The sequence below is a fragment of the Acanthisitta chloris genome, unplaced genomic scaffold (genome assembly GCF_000695815.1).
Source record: "Acanthisitta chloris isolate BGI_N310 unplaced genomic scaffold, ASM69581v1 scaffold18641, whole genome shotgun sequence".
Classification (NCBI taxonomy): domain Eukaryota; kingdom Metazoa; phylum Chordata; class Aves; order Passeriformes; family Acanthisittidae; genus Acanthisitta; species Acanthisitta chloris.
The window spans coordinates 8,629-29,748 of NW_008656819.1; the positions used below are offsets into that span (position 1 = coordinate 8,629).

General features: G+C 36.9%; 1 protein-coding gene across 1 annotated transcript in view; it reads left to right on the forward strand.

Annotated features, from left to right (window-relative positions):
- GALC (galactosylceramidase) overlaps nucleotides 1-20,625 on the forward strand; it is a gene marked incomplete at its 5' end in the record, with an annotated part of 28,551 nt that extends 7,926 nt beyond the window's left edge. The window contains 12 exons of the mRNA XM_009084488.1: nucleotides 186-224; nucleotides 3,606-3,733; nucleotides 9,671-9,826; nucleotides 11,249-11,373; nucleotides 12,577-12,704; nucleotides 13,147-13,236; nucleotides 14,501-14,590; nucleotides 14,929-15,073; nucleotides 15,531-15,711; nucleotides 16,909-17,072; nucleotides 18,651-18,727; nucleotides 20,482-20,625. Of these exons, the coding sequence (XP_009082736.1) occupies nucleotides 186-224; nucleotides 3,606-3,733; nucleotides 9,671-9,826; nucleotides 11,249-11,373; nucleotides 12,577-12,704; nucleotides 13,147-13,236; nucleotides 14,501-14,590; nucleotides 14,929-15,073; nucleotides 15,531-15,711; nucleotides 16,909-17,072; nucleotides 18,651-18,727; nucleotides 20,482-20,625 (1,467 nt within the window). The remainder of the gene's footprint in view (nucleotides 1-185; nucleotides 225-3,605; nucleotides 3,734-9,670; nucleotides 9,827-11,248; nucleotides 11,374-12,576; nucleotides 12,705-13,146; nucleotides 13,237-14,500; nucleotides 14,591-14,928; nucleotides 15,074-15,530; nucleotides 15,712-16,908; nucleotides 17,073-18,650; nucleotides 18,728-20,481) is intronic.
- Between the last annotated feature and the right edge of the window lie 495 nt (nucleotides 20,626-21,120).

The following is a 21,120-nucleotide window of genomic DNA, read 5'->3' on the forward strand; positions in this document are numbered from 1 at the left end:
TACAGAATTTTCCCTGGAAAAGCTGATAACAGAACCAACCAGAGCACTTTTCTCTAGCACACTGAAACCATGGAAATGATTAATGGATTGAATAATCTTTTATATATATATATATAAATAAAATATTTGATTATGCATTGACATATCCTGAATTTTCTAAATGGATTTTTACTTTTCCTTTATAGATATGGAATGAAAGGGCATTTAGTAGCAAATACATTAAGGTATGTAATTTTTTTGTTATTTCTGTGAAGTGAAATAGCTGTCTTGTTATCGTATTCACACAATTAGCTTCTGAATTTGCCTAGGAAAGAGGACTTAATCCTGCAACTGCTTCAGTTACTGAACTGTTTCTGGTAGTTGCATGCATGGAATGCTAACATGATCAGATCTCTAGATTGTTTATTTTGTGTGTCTAAAATGGTTATTTTGAACTTAAAGCATGTCAGTATACCCTAAATATTAAGGACTTCTGCATTTTTGGGAAGTTTCAGTTAATGCTGCTGAAATCATACAAACATGTATAATTTTTATACCAGCTTGGACATAGCTACAAGTACAAGATCTAGAATTACTTAAAATTCTGTAGCAAACTTCCCGTGGTTACAGTACCCTTAAATATCACTATTAAACACCAGGTTCTTGTTTTATGAAAAGCACAGTAAAGGCTCTGCGTTTTTAGCTGTGCAAAATTCAGTACCTTCTGTTCTAAAAGGTTGGAGAAACACAGCATTTCCCATAACCAACCTTGAGATCTCTATGATCTCTCACTTTTGAATGCCCCTGCTGCACCCTGCCCTGCATTGAAAACTCTCTCCTGTTTGTTACATTATCTTGAAGTGATATCTTAAGTATGAGTTTTTGCTTTGTTTCTTTCCTTGTTGTTGCTTCGAGAGTAAGAAGCAATAGCATTACCTCTTCTTGAAAGGACGTGAGAGTTACAGAATCACAGAATGGCTTGGTTTGGAAGGGACCTTAAAGATCTTCTAGTTCCAACCCCCCTGCCATGGGCAGGGACACCTTCCACTAGACCAGGTTGCTCAGGGCCTCTTCCAACCTGGCCTTGAACATTTCCAGGCATGGGACATCCACAGCTTTTCTAGGCTATTTGTTCCAGTGCCTCATCACCCTCATAGGCAAGAATATCTTCCTTATATCTAATCTAACCCTACCTTCTTTCTCTTTGAAGCCATTTCCCCTTGTCCTATCACTCCATGCCCTTGTGAAAGGTCCCTTTTCAGCTTTCTTGTAGGCTCCCTTTAGGTATTGAAAGTTGCTACAAGATCTCCCCAGAGGCTTCTTTTCTCCAGGCTGAACAACCCCAGCCCTATGTCTTGTCATCTGGAGTCTTCCTCATCTGTCTTGGCTTCCTAGTCTGGGGAGAATGAATGTGGAGAAGGAAGTGTTGAATCTAGGTGCAGCATTCTGCTTGTTAGCTTTTCAAATGCTGTTGAATTTGGACTGAGTTTCTGGCTTTTAGAACTAAATATTTAGTTTAAAACTTGATCTTAAAATCACTCAAATATTTGCTGTAAAGTTTCAGCCTTCCCTCCACTGTATGTTAACTGATGCAAGGTGTTTTATTTAACATCTGTTCTATCATTCTCTTACACTCTGCAGTGTCACGTGGCACTCTTATCAGTGTGATAGTTCTATTTGCAATCTGTGGTTTCAAAAGAGGTCAACTTACTGAATTGTGCTGCTGGGCACCAGACATTTTCTGTAAAGTCTGATGAATTCATGACATAGATAAGCTCTTATTTATCTGGCTAAATTTTTACTTGTAAGAAGTTATTTTAGTTACATCATCCACTAAGGCACTAGTTATGTTTCTTATTAAGTAGAAAAAAAAAGAAAGGATAAAGAAATGAGGATTCTAATGCATATAAATTCTTGTTCAAGAAGATCCTGTTGTTCTAATTATACTTTTAAATACTGGCATCTTTAACCCTAAAATTTAAGGAATAACTGTATATAAATGTAAATACTAGGTGTGGGGGAACCATTTGGATATGTTACTGTGGAGTACATTTTAAGTGTCTGCAGTTCTGTGCCCTTAGTACTTATATTTCAGCATGGGGGTTCTGCAACTGTTCTAGTCATTTTGCTCTTCTGAGCTGTCTATATGGTTAGGCATTTTTCTTGAATGTCTAGCTAGCTAGAAAGCTTTAAATTGCAAGGATCTTCTACTGTTATGAATTTTTCTTCTGGTAAACTTTATGCTTCAAAGCTTCAAACAACTGAATGGAATTTCATTGCTACTTCTTAATAAGTTTCATGTCCTTTTGATCTAGGCTTTTATTGTCATAAACACTTGGACTTTGATTTCTGTCCTTACTGGTCTACACAAAAAACAGACATTCTCCCTATCCTCCTTCACATTGCTAGAGGGCTATTACAAGATTTTATTTAAGGATTCATGCCTTCTGATCTGAATGGTTGGAAAAATCTTTTTTGCACGTGCATACATACAGACACCCTATAGGACATCATTCCTTTATATCTAAGATTGGAAAATGCATTTTAGATTGTGGACTGATGTGGGTTTTTTCAGATGCAGCTGTATGTCCAATCTGCTGAAAATACTTTTCTAAAATATATTTTTTCATTTTATTTTTTTTTAAATTGAGTCTTCAGATAAAACATACTTGTATAATACCAGCCCTCTATAGGTCTGGTCCTTCTTAACTGTTAGAGCTGGGTATGTTTTGTGTAGGTATATTTTACCTAAGGAGTTCCACAGACAAATGTGAGAGTCTTTTCATCTTCAACAGTGAAACAGTAAGGAGAAGCTGGCAAGATAGAATAGGAATTCTTTTCTGCTGGCGTGCTTGAATTCAAAGTAATTGCCCTCAGTTTTGGTGTAATATGCAATTCCAGTTTTATTCATTACATTCCTGAAAATTAGTAAGACATGAGAGCCAAGTTGTGGGTAAACTTAAATATCGAACACTTAAAACATCAAGGATTTTTTTTTTTTGTTCAGTAAAATGGACTGTGAAAAGAATGTTTAGGTGCTCTTCACTTAAACAGGACAGATGTTTGGCAGAGTTTTCTGTTCTTATAGAGAACTGCATGATTACAAGGTCTTTTCTATTTTAAAACTTAAATCCTCATTTTCTCAATATACTTTTCTAGGACCAGGTTAACTTTCACTTCTGATCACTTGTGGAGGTATGTCCACTTCCACATTTCAGCCAGTTGACATTTTTAATCAGCTTAACATGACTGACTTTATGATAACTCCATTACTCATGTGTATTGAATTATGTGCCTGCGGTGGAGTCAGTATGTAGAGAGTGTCCAAGTGGAGTATATGTATGGGCCTGGCGTGTCAAAAGTAATCCAAGTGATGAGAAGCCCATTTTTGTGTAATGACTGTCTGAATGTCATAGATAACCCTTCAGTTTTAAAAACACTTATCCTTTGTCTTTGTTGCCATTAGGGCTCTTGTTTGAGAAGTGAGAACTTTTCTTATCTGTCTTGGTCTGAAGACAAATGCTTCCAGTGATGACTCCTACAGTTCTGAAATTGTTTCAGTCTTAAATTTTCATGTTGCCTCATTGGTGAAGGCTGTACTTTAAGTGGTGTTATCTGTTACTAAGGTGCTTCGACATTCTTTGGACAGACTGGGTCTAAGGAACATTGGCATCATCGCTGCGGATGGAGATTGGAACATTTCAAATGAGATGATAGTTGATCCATATCTTAATGATGCTGTTGAGGTAGTCGGGTAAGTGTGGGTGAAGGGAGGAGTTTTAAATATTGCTTATTGCTTCATTTCTGTAAGTCTTCATCTCCATTTTGAAAAGTCATATACTCTTATTTCATAGTTCCTAGCTGTTCCCATTTTTTTCATCATCATGTATAGTGGTGACGGATTATTCTTTCTTGTCTTCTACTCTTCTTTCAGTTTAGTGCATGTGTAAGGTGACCTTACCCCTCTTCCATCATTTCTTTCAAGTGTTCATTTAGGAGCTATGTTTTAGGCTTCTTAGCTCTAGTGAGTGACAGGAAACTTCTAACTAATCTGCATGTGCATCTTCAAAGTCAGAAAAACTTTAGGGCTGAATTCTTGGTCTGCAATTTATATCTATAATATATGAACTTTCACACTGGAACTTACCAGCCTGGGACCTTCTGTGCTTGCAGCATTCTCTGTTACATGCTTGAGATTTTCCTGGTCATATCCTAAAGCTAGAAGGTTCTGTTTCTTGCTTATATCTGATGACAGATAATATTAGAAGCACACACAGAGACATTAAGATAGAAGTAAAAGCAAACATCCCAAGTTTGTAAACTAATACAACCTATCTGAGTTTTGGCAGCTAGGAATGCCCATTGATACAACTCCAACAAATGTGAACTTGATTGATTGCCTTCACTCTGGTTCCATAATACACTTTCTTACTACCTTGCTTCAGTCAACTGGCTCAACACTTACTCTACTGCTCTTTGTTCCTTAGTAATCTCTGATTTTGCAAAACTATAAATTGTTATTTAAAAATTACAACATGTTCCCAGTGGAAATTACCTATGCTGGTATAAATTGTTCACTTGTGTTACATTTGTTAACTTGTTTATCTCTGTTGATAACCTCACTGTGCTAAGAACATTCTTGTGGTCACTAGTGTACCATTTGTCCTCTGTATGTAAGGGAGTGTGATATGCTCATCATTCAAATCAATGCATGGCTCAATGGTTATAGCACATCAGCTAAGCAGGGATTTTTTAAGAAACTGCTTTCATATGTGTTGAGCTTGTAAACGCTGATCACCTGGAAGTGGCTGCCTGAGAAACACCAATTATAATGTCAGCATTGAGTCACTCATTTGGTTTAAAACCCTACAACTTTCTTAAGTTAGGTAAGACATGCACCTCAGCAAGTTGCAGTGCATTTGGAAATGTTTTAGTAATGATTTCTGTGCCAGTGCAACTTGCAGAATGAATACAGAGTGTGTATGGTTATTTCTTTAACAGCTTGACAGAATCAAGGCTGCAAGTACCTGTTTTTGTTTGTGCCTTGAGAATCACGGATGTTTTAGTTGTTTGTTAAGATGAAAGATCTTTTCGTCTGAGGTTTTTCTCAAGTGTCATACAGATTTTCCCCAACCCCAACTGATCACAAAAAATGAAGAGGTAGGATTTCCTGTGCAGTGGTGTGATTATCTATCGAGAAATTAAGGTTTGCACACCATGAGAACGCTATGTTTCTCAGCCAATGCTGACTTTAAGACACCAACTACCAGAGTTTCTGCTGACCTAGTAAAAGATAATAGGATTTGGGTGTCTGTCCTTCAAATGTTCAGGTTCAGAAAGTTGCTAAAAGTACACTGTATCTGTATGTCTCTTAGATAAGCATGTCTAGTTGTTTACAAAATTTGATAGTCAATCTGTTTTCCTAAACAGTGTTAAATTTTTTTCTCAGAAATCCTTTTCTGTATAATTTTCTGTAATCTCTTTCCAAGTATAACCCTCTCTAACTTTTTCTTAGTTCTTTTAGTGTGGAATGGAAACCAGGGATTAATTTTATATTGTTTTATTTAGAAATTATCAAGATAATTGAAGTGATTTATTTGGCATCTATCTACAAAAAGTAACTGACTTTTCCCTTTCTTTGTGTTTAATTTACTTTTCTGGTTTACTTCCCTTTCTTTTTCACATTAATTTTTACCCATGGAGCTTTATCCCAGCCTAAAGTAACATTTGCAATCTGAAGGATATCTGACGTAGATTTAAGGGATATCCCCATTTAGGGATGTGGTGAGAATCTGAAGGGTGGAAGTGAAAAAACTTGTGAGTGAAGTTAGAGGCAGCTAACAGAGAAAGCAAAACCTATGTCTGCGAGCAAAGCAAGTTTTACTAGACACATCAAACGGTGTTGGTCCTATGGGAATATTGCTACCAATCTGCTCCCTGACTGTGCTTTTGTATCCACTTGGGTGGAAGGCTTTGCTGAAGTCAAGGTATATGACATCCACTGATTTCACCTTGCCCATGTAGGTAAGCATCGTGTAGAAAGCAATAGTGTTTGTCAGGCATGAGTTGCCCTTGGTAAAATCATGGTGCCGTTTCCAGTCATCCTTGTACCCTTCTAGTGCTTCGACGTGGCTGTCAGGCAGACTTCCTCTGTAACCTTCCTGGGGATTCTGGCTAGATTGATGGCTCTGTAGTTTTTCAGATCCTCCTTCTTGAAGATAGACATTAAAACTATTTTTCTCTAGTCATCAGGAGCCTCCCCCAATTCCTAAATACTTCAGCCTTTTTATGTATAAGTCTGCAAGCCAAATACTACCTTATTCTAATACAGGGTGTAAATGGGAAAGTATGATGTCTAAGTATACCGTTAGTAATGTTAGTAAGAGTAACATTGTGTTAGCTGAAGTTCTTGTTGCTTCGGGGGAGGAAATCTTGATGTTTGAGGCTGCTGGCAGACTGCATGTAAACTAGTTTAGATTCTGATCTGAGGAATAAAAATTCTGCAGCACTGTTTTCTATAGATAGTGTGCCTTGTTACAGAAGATTATATCTGGTGGAAGTACACAGAATGATTTGAAGATAGTTAGGCATTTTGATATTCTGTGAATTTAGAAGTACAGCAAACACTGTTTAGGGGACCTCTGGATTTCCAGAAATGACATGTTAGACTTGGTGTTATATGGTATTTTAGATTTGTTTCGTTGGTTTTCAAGGCCTTAAAATGTCTCTAGGGAAGTGTACAGAAGTTGCAATTTTAAAGCTTGAAATAAAACACTCTTGAGTAATGAGGTGTGTACCTGTGTGGGGTTTTTCTCATTTCTTTTGTTGCTTATGTGCTCATCTCATCTGTGTTGCTTCACTGTTAAACTAAAATAGTTCATTAGCAGGAAAAATAGGGGAGTCAACTCCTGTTCTTAATTAAATGTTTACTGTGCTTTCACAAGGTTTATAAATTGTACTCCAGTTGTCCTTGCCCTCTGTGGTCCTTGTAGCTTAACTGTCAGTATTGTAACATTTAAGTGGCTGATCTGCAAATAGAGTATCTTGCATGAAATGTGATATACTTTGTCTTTATCTGCAGTTTTGTGTCTGTAAGTGAAGAAGCACCAAATGTTTTTAATTTTTCCTTTTGTGATGTACTTTGGGATTTGGTGTGGTAGAGCAAGAAGATGTCCTTCTTTGAAGACACTTTGTGCTTGACAATCTAGTACATTTTGTCTGGTGCAACAGTTGTTGTCCAAGTTGTAAAAACAAGAATCGGAACATAATGTTTTTTTTAGCTATGTTCAAATAGTGCTGAAGAAGATGCTGCCTTTCCCAATATAAAATTTTGACAATTTGAAAAACAGTTTTTTTATTTGTCCCTTCTCTCTGTTCTTTGCTCTCCTTTTTTTTCCCCAAGCTGTTGAGATACACATTGGATAAGCGTGGTCTGGAGCAGGTGAGGATCATAGCCAGCGATAGACTGTGGGAGCCCATTTCCTTTGTCTTGCTGATTGACTCTGAACTCCATGGAGTGGTCGATGTGATTGGGTAGGGGGTTCTCTCTGTTTTTCTTTCTTGGTGGTTTGTTTATAGCTTGTCTTCATCTTATTTATAACTAACACAGCCAAAGCTTTACTTCTCTCTACCCTTACCAGCAAGGAAAGGATTGATAGTATAATTGTTCTTACTAACCCACATCAAATCACACAGGTATTGTCCTGGTGACAGCCTCAACCCTTTCATTTGAATCATGAGTCTTCTATCATGTTGAAGATTTCTATTGGGTGTGGTTGCACTTTTGATGAATTGAAGGTTTCTTGGACAGCCCTGTTTATTCTGAGGGTTGTTTTGGTGGTTGTAGTTGATATGCAAAAAGTGCTTTAGCTTTACAGCTTTGTATACAGCCTTGTATTACTGACTTCCACTGGTCTGTTAGTGAAATACTTGTGGTCCAAAAATTTATTTGGCCTGTGATTCTTCTTTGAGTTACAATAATGTCTTGATTCTTAGTGCCCATTTTGTTTTGATGGGAAGGTTGTGTTTGGAAAGCATGCATCCAGCAGGCTTGTTTTACTAGTTCTGGGTTTTGTCATATGATGCAAATATAATTGTAGTAGACTAAATTGATTACTGACTTGATGGCTGAATGGAAATGTGTGTAAGACTTGCTCATTAATGTTTCTTTTTACGGTAACTCTAAATTTTACTTATTAGGTGCCATACACTTGCCTGACCCAATCATGTGCTTCAAATGTGGCAGTTCCTTGATTCCACTTGAATCTTTCATTCATCTTTTCATATCTGACCCATAGGAGGTATAGAAGTGAAGGCTTTTTCTCCAAATACAGATAGGCAGTCAGGGTCATCTGTCCCTGCAATCAATCCCTCCCCCCATTTGTAACAACAAACAGTATCCTGACAGTTTTTCACAACTGGAGTCTTGGATCATGTGTGAATGAAGCTCAACTGATTTTACACTGCCTAAGGAAGCTGTAGTTGCTTAACTTTCCCTGCTCTGATTCAGGGCCATCTTAACAGGGAGATTAAATACTCCCTTGAGTATTTCAGCTTTTATTTGGCAGGGGTGTTGGCATGTAATATTAAGAAATGGCTTTTCAGGGTATGAAGTGTAGAAAGACAAATTATTCCTTCCCTGCCTTGTTTTTGCAAGCTGTGCACTTTATGCCATTGTAAAAACCTTTGCTTGGTACTGAGATAATACTTATATTTCCAAGCAAATGGGGAAATAGACAGTAATCTGTAAAGCAGAGAAGAATGTAGCTAAGATTTCTGCTGTGGGTTATATTACCATTCGTGGAGCATTGTATGAAGGACCAGAATGCTGGCAAATGGCCCATTGTCCTGTAGAGGGAAAAAAGCCCTGACAGTCAGCCTAGAAAATCTGGTGGCTTTTTTTGTCCCTGCCACAAATGTGTAAATCTTTCAATTTTCAGGCTAATAGTAAAGCAAATATTTATGCTTGCCTTCCTAGTGCTGATAGTTTCATTTTAGCATAGGTATTTAGTGTGTTCAATGAATGTGTAAGTGAGGGGAAAACCATGACCCTTTTTTCTGCAAGCAACTTGGAAGGTTTTATTTCACTCAGACAGCCTGGCACAGTGAATCCCTGTTGTGATTGAGTATAATCAATAGTCTCCACTGGGAGAAGACATCTCTCCTCACACTAAGGAAGATCTTGAAAAGAAAATGAACTTTCATTATATGTTTCAACTATTTCAGTTTAAAACTCTGTAACTTCTGTAGTCCAACTAGCATGCTTTTTTGAAACCTGAGTTTATTAAAAAAGGTCTATAAAGTCAGCCAAGGTTGTAGGACATTCATGCAGCTGAGTTTTTAAAATAATGGCTAGTACTGTATCTTACTGTTGATTTTGCAATTATTTATGGCTTTGTTTAAGATAGTATGAGTTAGCGAGTATTTTCTCTATTATTTCTCTATTAATCTAAGTTTACTTATATGCTGGCATCTATGAGAAGAAGTAATCTTCTACTGCAAATACAGTAAGTTCCAGAGTGTTATAGCTCCCCATTGATCATTTTTTATCTATTCCACTTGTAGTATTGCAAAGAAACTTTGTTTTTCATTTTCAGTTTGAAGGAGGTGTATCATTGCTGCTGTATGTACGTCCAAACTTTGATTTTTCTCTTTGTACTAAGTGCTTTTTTTTTTTTAAAATATTGTGTAGGGCTCACTATCCTGGCACAAAAACAGTACAAAATGCCATATTAACTGAGAAGAAACTGTGGGCTTCAGAAGATTACAGTACTTTCAATGATGAAGTAGGTGCAGGCTGCTGGGCTCGGATCCTGAACCAAAACTATGTGAATGGAAACATGACCTCGTGAGTGTTGTGCAGTGTTGCTCACTTTCACAACTTTGTGTGTAAGAAGTATTTAAAGTGCTATATAACACCATCACCTGCTGTGGTAAGAAAGCAGGTGAAATGATACTCACCCCACCGTCAGTCTGAATTCAAGTAGAATAAAGTATGCAAGCTGAAATTTTCTAACACATGACCATTTCCTATGTGAATTCCTGATCATTCTGGTTGCCTCTTGACTCTTACATGCTTTAATGTCTTAATTTGGGGTCCTTCTTTTCCCATTGCTTTTCTGTTTTAGCAAGTCCTTTCTGATTATACATGCCCCACTTGTTTAGCAGCCTGAAAGCCAGGCATATGTATTCTGTTTCTAAATTATTGCAGAATAGTTCCAAGTCTAGATAGCCAATATTGAAGTTATCTTGGCTTTTATATTGAAAATAGATGAAAGGCAGCTTATCTTTGTCTTTCCTTATCTATCTTTCTAAGCTTGTTTCCTTTGAACTTGAGTTCGCTACATTTCTTTCTAAGTTTGAAATCAGCAGAACAGGCTTGACGCGAGCAAGTTGACTTTGCAACTCAAGAGTTGTTTGTTTTATGAGCATATTTTTGTTGAATTCCAGGATCTCTTCTGAAGTGCATGTATAATGTGATAGACCTATAGCAGTGACTTTAGAATGAGGCTGTTGCACTCACCTATGTACAATAAAGGAGCTTGCCAGGTTTTGCCTTCTACATAACTTCTCTGATAAGTTGGTTTTCTGTACTTAAGCTTATACTCAAGCCCACACACTTAAACTTAAGCCCACAGGTCTTAAGCTCTTGCAAAAGATTTTCAGTGAAGACCAAATCAAAGTACTGGAAGTGATGAACCTTGTCAGTAGCCTGACATCCTCTTGAAATAGCAACAACTCCTGGAGGATGGCTGCCCAAAGTTGGTTTTTTTGTCTGGTATTTATATGGAAAAAGAAAGGCTGTATTTTTTCAGGGTACTTAGCCACTCCCCCAAAAAACTCCACCCAATAAACCTACTACCACCCACAGTAACAACCAAACAATCAAAAAAAAAAAACCAAACCAAAAAGCAACACCCCAGGAAAAGCTGTAAACTTTGCTAACAATTTTTTTTCCCTTCAAAACAGGAAAAATCCCTAAACAAATGGAGTTTTAACCCGCAGCACATATTTCCTTTAATGTGCATCTTTAATGGTGATGTAGCCAGAGAATGTATTATCAGTTTTGGAAGAAGTTCTCAACACTGGAAGTTGATTTATTTTATTTTCCTCTCCTGTGTGTTTTGGGTTTTTTCTCCTTTATCTGGAAAGATATTCTCTCCCCTAAGTATTTTCATCATATGCTAGAGAAAAGAGTAGTGAATTACTGTACTAAATTAATCTGATATTATCCATATGAATGGAGCAAACCAACCTGGTTTTCTTCCAGAACAATTGCATGGAACTTGGTGGCTAGTTATTATGAAGACTTGCCCTTTGGTCGATGTGGATTAATGACAGCACAAGAGCCGTGGAGTGGCCACTATAAAGTTGAAGCTCCTATCTGGATTACAGGTAAAAATTTTGCAGTGCAAAGTTTTTGGTGATCTTGCACCCAACATGACTGTATTTTCCAAGGCCTTTAGTTATTTAGTGTTTTTGTGTGTATTATTTTTTGTACCAAATTAAGGTGGATTTGTGGAAGGTTTTGTGGACTGAAGAAGGAAAAAAGCTCCTTTCAATAAAAAGCAGAAAGATCTAATAGCAAGGGAAAGTCTTAATCCTTGACCTTTAGAAGTAGCAGAAATGAATAAGCTACGGCTTTTGTAGCTGTTACTATTAATATATTTTGATCTGCTGTGCCCATAGAGGTTAGTGTGCTGTCCTGTTTCCTTTCTCTCTTCTTTTTTTAATCTTTGAGATGTACTAATTCCATTTGGTACTTCTCAACTTGAGAAAATGGAACAAAGAATATCTGTATTTTTGTCCTGCTTGTGATTCTTGGCTTGTGTAAATCAGCATTTCCTTGTGCTCGGGGAAAGGGAAGCTTGCTCACTTAGTGTCTATGGACACATGGATTCACTGGCTACTCTGTAGTCCTTCTGTAATATTTTACTGTCTTTGCCACAGTTCAGTAGAGCAAGTTGCATATGCAGTGCCGTGAAGGAGGAACAAGACAAATGCTTTAATTTTTGCTCTTCTGCTAGTTACCTATATATGTAAGAGCATTAAAAGAAAAATGGTCATACTGTCCCATGAACAGTTCAGAACAGCTGAGCAATTTTTCTTGTGTCCATGTTGCTCAGGACTTTCATGATCCAGGTCATATTCTTCTTTGATATTCTCTCTTATATGCTGAAAACCTTACTTCTTCAGTTAGTCCTCATAGAGGTGCCCACCTGTGCTCTCTCTGGCTCAAATATTTGTTTAAAGAATAGAGATTTTGGTAAATCTGAACTCTGAATATTCAAAATGCATATTCATGATTACTTTATATAGTGGTGTAATAGTTACTTCTTTCTGTCTAAATAATTACTATAATTTTAACTGTTTTGTCTGCCACAGACTTGAAATTTTTAATTGTGCCCTCATATAATTCTGTAATCTTCCATTTTGTATAGCTAGAATTTGTTTTGGAAGTTCCATTGCTTTCTTCCCCAAATCAAGATTTTGTTGTGTAAGCATGTATGAGAGAGGATTTTAATTAAGTGTACAAATGGTATTTTTTTTTGTTAAGTCTTACTTGTTGTATTCTGATGTTTATGCTTTTTGTTTCAGCACACACAACACAATTTACTCAGCCAGGCTGGTCATACTTGCAAGTGGATGGACGCTTAGAAGGAGGTGGCAGTTTTGTAGCTCTGACAGATGGCCTAGGGAACCTTACCATCATCATTGAAACTATGGTACGTGCAGCAGCGATTCCAATGGACTACAAAAGTTAAAGGAAATGTTTTGTTATGAAGAACCTGTCTTGATTTGTGTAGTTCAGTATCTGTAATGTTCTTTGATGCTTGTAGCTTTCTTAGTCAGTCCACTAGAGGTCCTGTAAACTTTGAACAGCTAGTTGAATCTTCCTGGAGACCAATGTAGATATCATCTTTATCTTATCACACGTTAGCTTTAATTTGATGTCACACTCTGGGAAGAAGTTAAATCATGTGCTTTATAAAAATCAGTATTCAAAATAAAATTATTAAATTAATGTAATTGCAGTTACCATTAAAATGACAGTGAAATAAATTATTGTTTTTTTAATTTCAATTCTTTGCTGTATGTTTTTATGAACATTGGCATGTGATGCATTCCAGTAATGTATGTTCCTTCTGTTAATTTTTTTTTCTTCAGACTCATAACCACTCTCGGTGTATCAGGCCTCCACTGCCTCTTTTCAGTGTCACACCTCAGAGAGCAACTTTCACCCTCAAAGGGTCATTTGTAAGTAGGTCTTGAATACATTTGATCAGCTTTGTAAAATGAATTGCTATCCATAATCAAATACGTGCAAGACAGTATCACAGGTTAGCAAGAAACAAACAGGCTCAAATACCAGAGGTTGTTACACACTTGGCAAACTTTTAAGCATTCTAGTTCTGTTTATATCATGAGGTGCAATGTCATAATTGAATTCATAGAATTTCTGCCTCCCAGTCTAATCATCTATATATTGAAGAAAAAAAATCCCCCAAACAGAAATGTGATTGGATTCTGTTTTAGAATTTATGCCAAGGCTGGGTACTTGGACATGCTGCCATAGGTTGACTGGCCAGCATGGCCATGAACTTTCTAGTTGTTATCAGCTCTCTTCCAGGAAATAACTGTAGTTGATTGTAGGTTAAGTTGTTGCATCCTGTGGAGAGAATCTCCTAGTTGTTAGTTTGTTTCTTCTCTTTTTTAATCTTGCTAAACTAAATTTCTATCTGAAATGTGAACAATACTTTCACAGCATAAACTGGAGTGAATCTTTGCTAGTTGATTTGGATGATTCCTTTCCAGGAGTTGAAAGTGTTTACTTCTTTGGAATTGGATTTTTGGCAGCATTAGTTTCTTTTAGGAGGAGATAGTTTGAACAATACTTTTGAAAATTAAATGGTTTGCTTAGGAAAGGGAGTTGAGTGTCAGTTCTGATTCACTTTGGGGGAAGTATCAGTTGGCTTATCCAAACCAAACTGTAGGTTGCTTGCTTTGTTGTTGATGGGGTTAACTGAAAAAAAATTGTAAGGATTGGAGATGATTAAAATCTGTAAATAATGTAGTTGATATGCTATAATACTGCAGACGTTTGGAGATCTGTAAGTGAAATGCTCTGCTCAAAAATAAATATCAGAGAACTGGCGACTAAACTGAAAGCCTCGTTAAAGTGAAATTAGCAGATTATTTCGGTCTAGGTACTCCCAGGCAGAGAGCTTGTATCAAAGGGGCACTGTTGTTGGTAATACAGAAGCTAAAGATGCCATGTGTGATTGCAATGCTGTCTGTGTTTATAAGCAACATTATTGCATGTTAGGACAATGCCTTATTGATGTATAGTCTATAAAAATATAAGGCATATGTAATGACAGCTGAATAGAGTCATGGTCTCTAATGTGATTGACAGCTTTAAAATTACACACCCTTAGAGGACTGGTACTTCTCAAGGTGAATATTCAAGGTTGTTTATTTTGCTGTTATGTTTTAAATTGTATATTATGTTTCATTATAGTATATGGTGGAAACCCTTCAAGTGTGGCATTCTAGACTTGGTTTTGATTCTGGAAACTCCAGTCTTTTCCAGAAACTCCGTCCTATAAAGGTAAGTCAATCAGTTTTAGCTACAGTCTCTCTGCAATTTCAGGTGCATCTTCCCCCTTTGCTGAAACTCCTCAACTTTCATTCTTGAGCTGTATATTTAGGGTATGTCTTATTAAGATCACTTGACTACAGTTTTGCTAGCTATATACAAGCTTATGTGGAGGTAATAAAGAATTTGGGGGAAAGGAGTTTTCAAAATAACTCAGATATTAAATGCTAAGGCAAGAAGACAGGATTTTTGCTTAAAATCAGAACTTTAGATTTTCTTTAATTGAAGAACTTGTGTATTTTGTCATTTAATTGTTTAAATTTTGCAGCTTGAACTTTCTTCAATTCCAGGTGCGGAGGGGCAAATTTTCTTTAGATCTAAATGTGGATGAAGTCTACACTTTAACCACACTCAAGACAGGACAGAAATGTTGTTGCCCAGAGCCACCTCCATCTCAGCCTTTTCCTTCAAACTACAAAGATGATTTCAATATACGTAAGTCAGAATTCTCTTATCCAAAAACTTAGTTCACACACAGATATAATCTGTAGAAAGGCAGTAAGTTGTTTTTTTTTTATTTTAATCCTTTACATGAAGTAGTCTGAAGGTGGTTTTTTCTCTTGTTTATTCATACCTGTTTCTCCTACAAGTTACACCTGTATACTTCACTTGCAATGAGGTGTATTTAATTCTATGTCTTAACTGGTTGGCCACTATCAGTTAATTCTTGATGTAAATGGTATAGCTTATAACTGTAGTGAACTAGTTAAGTGAAGGAAGGTAGGGAGGAAAGTTACTTTGTTCACGTGTTTGCAAAAATTGGTGTCTGCTTTAAAACTTTAGTTTTGGAGACCCTGCTTTGATATAGTAAGTAAAAATTCTGCAGCAGAATTGAAAACGAGTACACAGGAAGAAAGTTTTGGTGTTGATATGTATTTTGTTTTCTGAACAGGTAATCCGCCTTTCAGTGAAGCCCCAAATTTTGCAGATCAGACAGGTGTATTTGAATACTTTGTCAATGCCTCTGACCCGGGAGATCATGTGTTCACACTCCGCCAGGTGGTGGTTCAGCGTCCTGTCACTTGGGTTTCTGATGCAGACCAGACCATCAGTGTCATAGGAAATTTTCAGTGGTATGTAAATACTATTTTCTAGCAACATCTGGGGAAATGTTCTCCTTAGCAGAGTGAGTTATGATCAGTTAATCTGTCTCAAGCCTCATTTCTCTTGGACACAGAGCTTTTGCATTCAGATTCTCTGTGGACATGAAGAAATGATGAGTTAAGGACTTTGAAAAGCCATTGAGCCCTGCTTGGGGCCAACTCTAAGAGATCAGCTGTGTCTGTCTCAATGACTCTTAGGATGAGGGGTCCACCACATCTCTAAGTTGCTTGGTGCACCGCTGTACTGTCTTGGAGTTGTTTTTCCTTGTGTCTTGCTGGGCATATTTGTTCAAGCTAACTTTTCAGAATAATGAATCTGGGTTGGTGTACTAGAAAGACCAAGTGCAAGTCCCAATTCAAAGTGTCTCCCAAGTTTCAATATTTTTTAAATGGGACCAAAAAACCAGATTAATTTTAAATTATATAATTTTGAGTTGTCTTGCTTGATAATTAGCAATTCAATCAAACTCATAACTCCCAGACTATTTCACTGATAATTCAGTTGTATCCGTTGCAGACTGCCATCTTCTGAGCAGTTCCTAGAATTGCCTGGATTTGATTCAACAAACAGTTTTATCTCTGGGTAAAGGTAACTGAGGTTTACTGCATTGATGAGAGTGTGGTTACAATTGCAGTTCTTCCTAGGAGCTGTAATGGTGGTAATTTGGAATCAATCAGCATATTTTAGAATAATGTTTGTTTAAAATTTTAAAGCTTATGGGAAAGAACCTGTTAACTAATTGTTATTAAAAGCAATGATAAATTTCATGCTTAAAACATTTTGTTCTACTTAGAAGTCTAGCTTAAATTCTTTTCATATATTCTTTAAAATAGCCATTCTGCCAGTTTTTCTGGTTTTGTTTGTGTGGGTTTGTGTTTGTTTGTTGTTGGCTTGTTTGTTTGTTATTGTTTTAATAATTCAGTGAAACTTGCTGGCAATAGACTTTGTTTTGCTATTGGTTTCTGACAGTTGCCCTGCCTACAAAAATCTGTGGACTCACATGTGGGAAATGAGTCTAGACAAGTTCTGTGCTTCTCCCACGTTAGGATTGTTAAATCTTTCTCTAAAAGCATCGCTGTGCTATATAGGGAATACTCTTCTACCTACTGCCTCTTCAAAAAAAAAGTTGATTCCTTCCTTGTTGAAACACTAAACTTGTCTTATAGGGTCAACATGACAGTCACTTGTGACATCTACATAGAAAAACAACGTGATGGGGGCGTGTTTATTGCAGGAAGAGTTGACAATGGTGGGATCTATGTTCGACGTACCAAAGGAGTTTTCTTCTGGGTTTTTGCAGATGGCACCTACAGAGTCACTGGTGACCTAGGTAAGCAACTCTTTGCTAAAGTGGATGCTGACATATGGACATGATGTTTTGATAACCTTGATAAAAATGGCTAACATTCAGATTTTGTAGTTCAGTTGTCATCACTATGAATTTAATTAATGGTGGCCACATTTTGATGTGGAGAAAGCACCTGAAGGCTACTGGCTGGCCCACTTCTCACTATCAGCTTCTTCTGGATTTTTTTCTGCTGACAAAACCTATTTTACACTAGCAAATGTAAATTATTTTGCTTTTCAGAAATACTCTAATACAATATTACTTGACAGACTTGATTTGTAGTCTTAAACTGCACATAAAAAGTAATCCTGATAGAAATGCAGTGGCCTGTTTTATAGAACAGTGCAAGTCACTGTACATACATCTGGCTTAGGTGATGATGATAGGTAGCTTACTGTTTACTGAAATGATGTGTCCTAGTGTTAGTCTCAATGGGGTGAGAGCATGTTCTGCTTATGATGCTTACATTCATATGTGTTCATCTATAGAGCACTTGACAGGCACATGATAGAGTGTATGTCATAATTCTTCATCAATAGCTAAAAGTTCCTTTCAATTTGCTTTGAAATAGTGGCAGGATTTCTTTTGCAAATGCACTTCCTATCACTTCAGAAATATAAATGAAAAATTTCAATAGTTTCTGATGAGTCAAATGTAGCTTCTAGATCTACAGTATGATATGATATAAAATATCATATGATATTTTGTGTGTCTGTGTTCCTTTCCTTTTTCACCATTGCAGGTAGTGTAAAGAAGGTTTTACACAGCTCCTTTTAACATACCAGTGCTCCCTGGTCTAACTCCATCCAAACTTCAGTTTCAGCTGTATAACACATAGTTGTGTTTAGGATCAACTCCAGTAGTTATTTTTAATAAGACGTAGCCACATTACCCAATTAGTTTCTCAGGCTGGCTGTCAAAAATAATTTTTCCTAGGTGAAATGAGTGGATTTTGATTAACCACCTCATTATTTTAGACTGAGACTCCTCTTACACAATATGATAATTTTTTTCTGTATAGCTATTTTCATCATCTTTATATTTTTCTAGAAGGGACCCTGAATGTTCAATTATCTTGCAGCTAAAATTACCTACTGAATAATTGAAGACTTGTAGCACTTAATGTTTTTCAGGTCTTCCTTAGAGGTGTCAGTCATACCCAATTTTTGCTTAGCTTAAATTTTGACTAGAATTATACAATACGATGATGTGGCAAATCCAACCCTGTGCTTGTTTCAGACAGTACATAAACAAGGAGATCTATAGAACAAGTAGAACAATAGCTACTGTCATGCTTCGTGAGCTCATACTCTGAATAGAGTGAATCTTTATCTCATGCCAAATTGCCAAGAGCATTGGAAATCTCAGTGGAAATCCAGTCCTGGCAGAACGGGAGAATGCACTGATAATGTATAGTCTTCCACACTGCAATTGAAATTGGTAAAATGTCAGTTCTGAACACTGAAAAACAGATATTGTTTTCCTTTTGCTGGCTTGGTATTTATCAATTTCAGCAAAGGGCTGAAGTAACACTTGGCTAACCTTAAGCATGTTTTGCAGCTGGAGAAGAAATATTAATGAAAGGACTTTCTGGTGTCCGGGATCATGCATGGCACACACTTACTCTCAGCATTCAGGTAAGGCCATTTGCAAAAAGCTAGAAAACCACTTGTGGAACTGCCTGTCCTAAATGGTTTAGACAAAACTGTGCTATACTATTGATGGTCTACTTGCATTAGTGTACCCTATTGAAAACATAAATAATATCTGCTGTTTTAAACCAGTATTTAATACCATACCAAATTCTGCTGCCTGTATTTTTAGAGATGTTTGAGAAACTGCAGAGGGTATGGAAAATAAAGGGAAAGATGAATTGAAAGCTGGAGGTAGGAGGGTCAGAGAAGGAAACCTCTTGTCTAATCTAATGAAAAGATCATGACCTGACTTCCTGTTCTGAAGACAGTCAATAATCCACTAAACTACCCTGTTTCAAAAATCTATCTCCCCACCAGTTCTGTTTGCAGGCTAAAGCCTTATCTGTGGAGCTATTAAAGGACTGGGGAACTCAGATGAGCTGCCATCCTTCTTTATTGTGCTGAAATAGCATGAGCACAGTGTTGCTGTGTAAATGGGCTACAGTTAATGAGAAGCTTGTCTACATATTTTAGTTTCCTCCCCACTCAACCTCTTTTGACCATAGTCACTCAATGAGGAAGTCTAAAAGGTTTAAAGTTCTTCTTCTGAATGCCTAATTCCCTGTAACCTTTGCAACTGAAACATGGCCTGAAGTTTGGGGAAGCTTGAATTCTAGCTGGGGAAACCTACTACTGAAGCTAACTCTTTTAAAATTATGTGCTGAGTCCCTCATGCTAAAATGCCATTGAATATTAGGTGCTATTTGTCTCTTGTGCTATCACATTTGGAGACAAAGGTGACTCTTGTACCTGAGCCATTCACTGGATGGATGTAATTTAGTTTTGGCTTTGGTACACACCTACACTTAGACAGTGATTGCCATCTGTAAAACGGGCCAAGATATTTGTTAACCTGAATGTGTTACTGAGGATGAACTTAAATCACTTAAAACACATAACAGTGATTGTAATTTTAAAATTATGATGTTACAAACTTCCATCTGTGCTGTCAAACTATTTTGTAACAAATATACTTTTGATGTAATGACAGAAGTGCAGAAACCTCTTTAAAGAATTCAAACTGACTCCTTGAACAGCATTCTTTATAGACATTTTTATAGACAGTGTATAGGTAGTGTTTTATAGATACTTTTACCTGTGCCTATAATTGTCTTTCAGATTAAGAAGTATAACTAAACTGAAGTTGGGGTTTTTTTTTCTAAATACAGTTTAGTGGAACGTAGGCAAAATAAATTGTAATTTTTCCTGAAACTGTTTTTAATTTAAATGGCTTGAAGTGGCTTGGATTATACTTGAAAATTCTGCTCTCTCCTCTTCCTCTCATCTTAATGACTAAATTACATCTTTCTTTACTTTTGACTTCTGTCTAATTCTGCAGAATCAGTGCCAGATGTATCATATGCCCTTAAAACAGTTGGGCTGTTTTGAGTGGTTACAAGTGGAAGAGGAAAACCAGTTTACATTTCAGATTCTACACTGAGTTAGCAAAGCTGTGACTTGGGGAAGATGAGCCTTTTATATATTCACTGTAAAGGCATTAGGTCTGTTTCACAGAGCTGATAGACACTGGAGGATCCTATGCAATATTTAGAAGCACCTCTGCATGAAAAATGTGTGAAATGTAGTTGAAAGTTGACTTGACATCTTTCTGCTTTGTCTTGTCTCCCATGTGAGTAGGCTCAGTGTCAACACAGTCACTGGATTTTACAAAGCTAACATCTTCCTTTTTTTGACAGGGCAATTCTGCCTCAGGACTGTTAAATGGTTATCTACTCTGGGAGAATGTCACCGTTTCTAAACCAAGTAATGGCTGGGCTGCTCTTGGAACTCGCTCCTTTGAATTTGCACAGTTTGACAACTTCCACGTTGAAGCAAGCTGAGGTGGCTTTCACGTTTGGAGAATCCAGTTCTCATATTACTTTGAATAAGAGCCAATCCAGACTTGGAGCAGAGCTTAACACTGTGCTGTGACTGATCTGTTGGCAGAGAATCTGAATTCTGTCCTTCTTATTTGTTAAAGGTTTATTTGAGAGATATCAACATGACTGTAACTTTATCCCCTGATTGCTATGGGATTTTTTTCCCTTTGATTTTTGGGGGTAAATTTTAGTTCAAGGTAATGATGAACACAAATTCATGGATTTAATGTCTTTTAATACCAACATCTTAACTTACCATCTGACTTTTAAGATAACTTTAGAAGTTAACAGAAGACAGATGCATCTTAAGCTGCTGCATTTTTTAACACTTCCACGATTATGTCCATTCCTTTCACTGTGAAAGAAGGAATTAAATGCCAGTAAGCCTTATGAGCCAGTGGCTCTATACTTTTGTAGGTCTGTTGTTCTCAAATTTCATTTGGATAAAGTATCTAG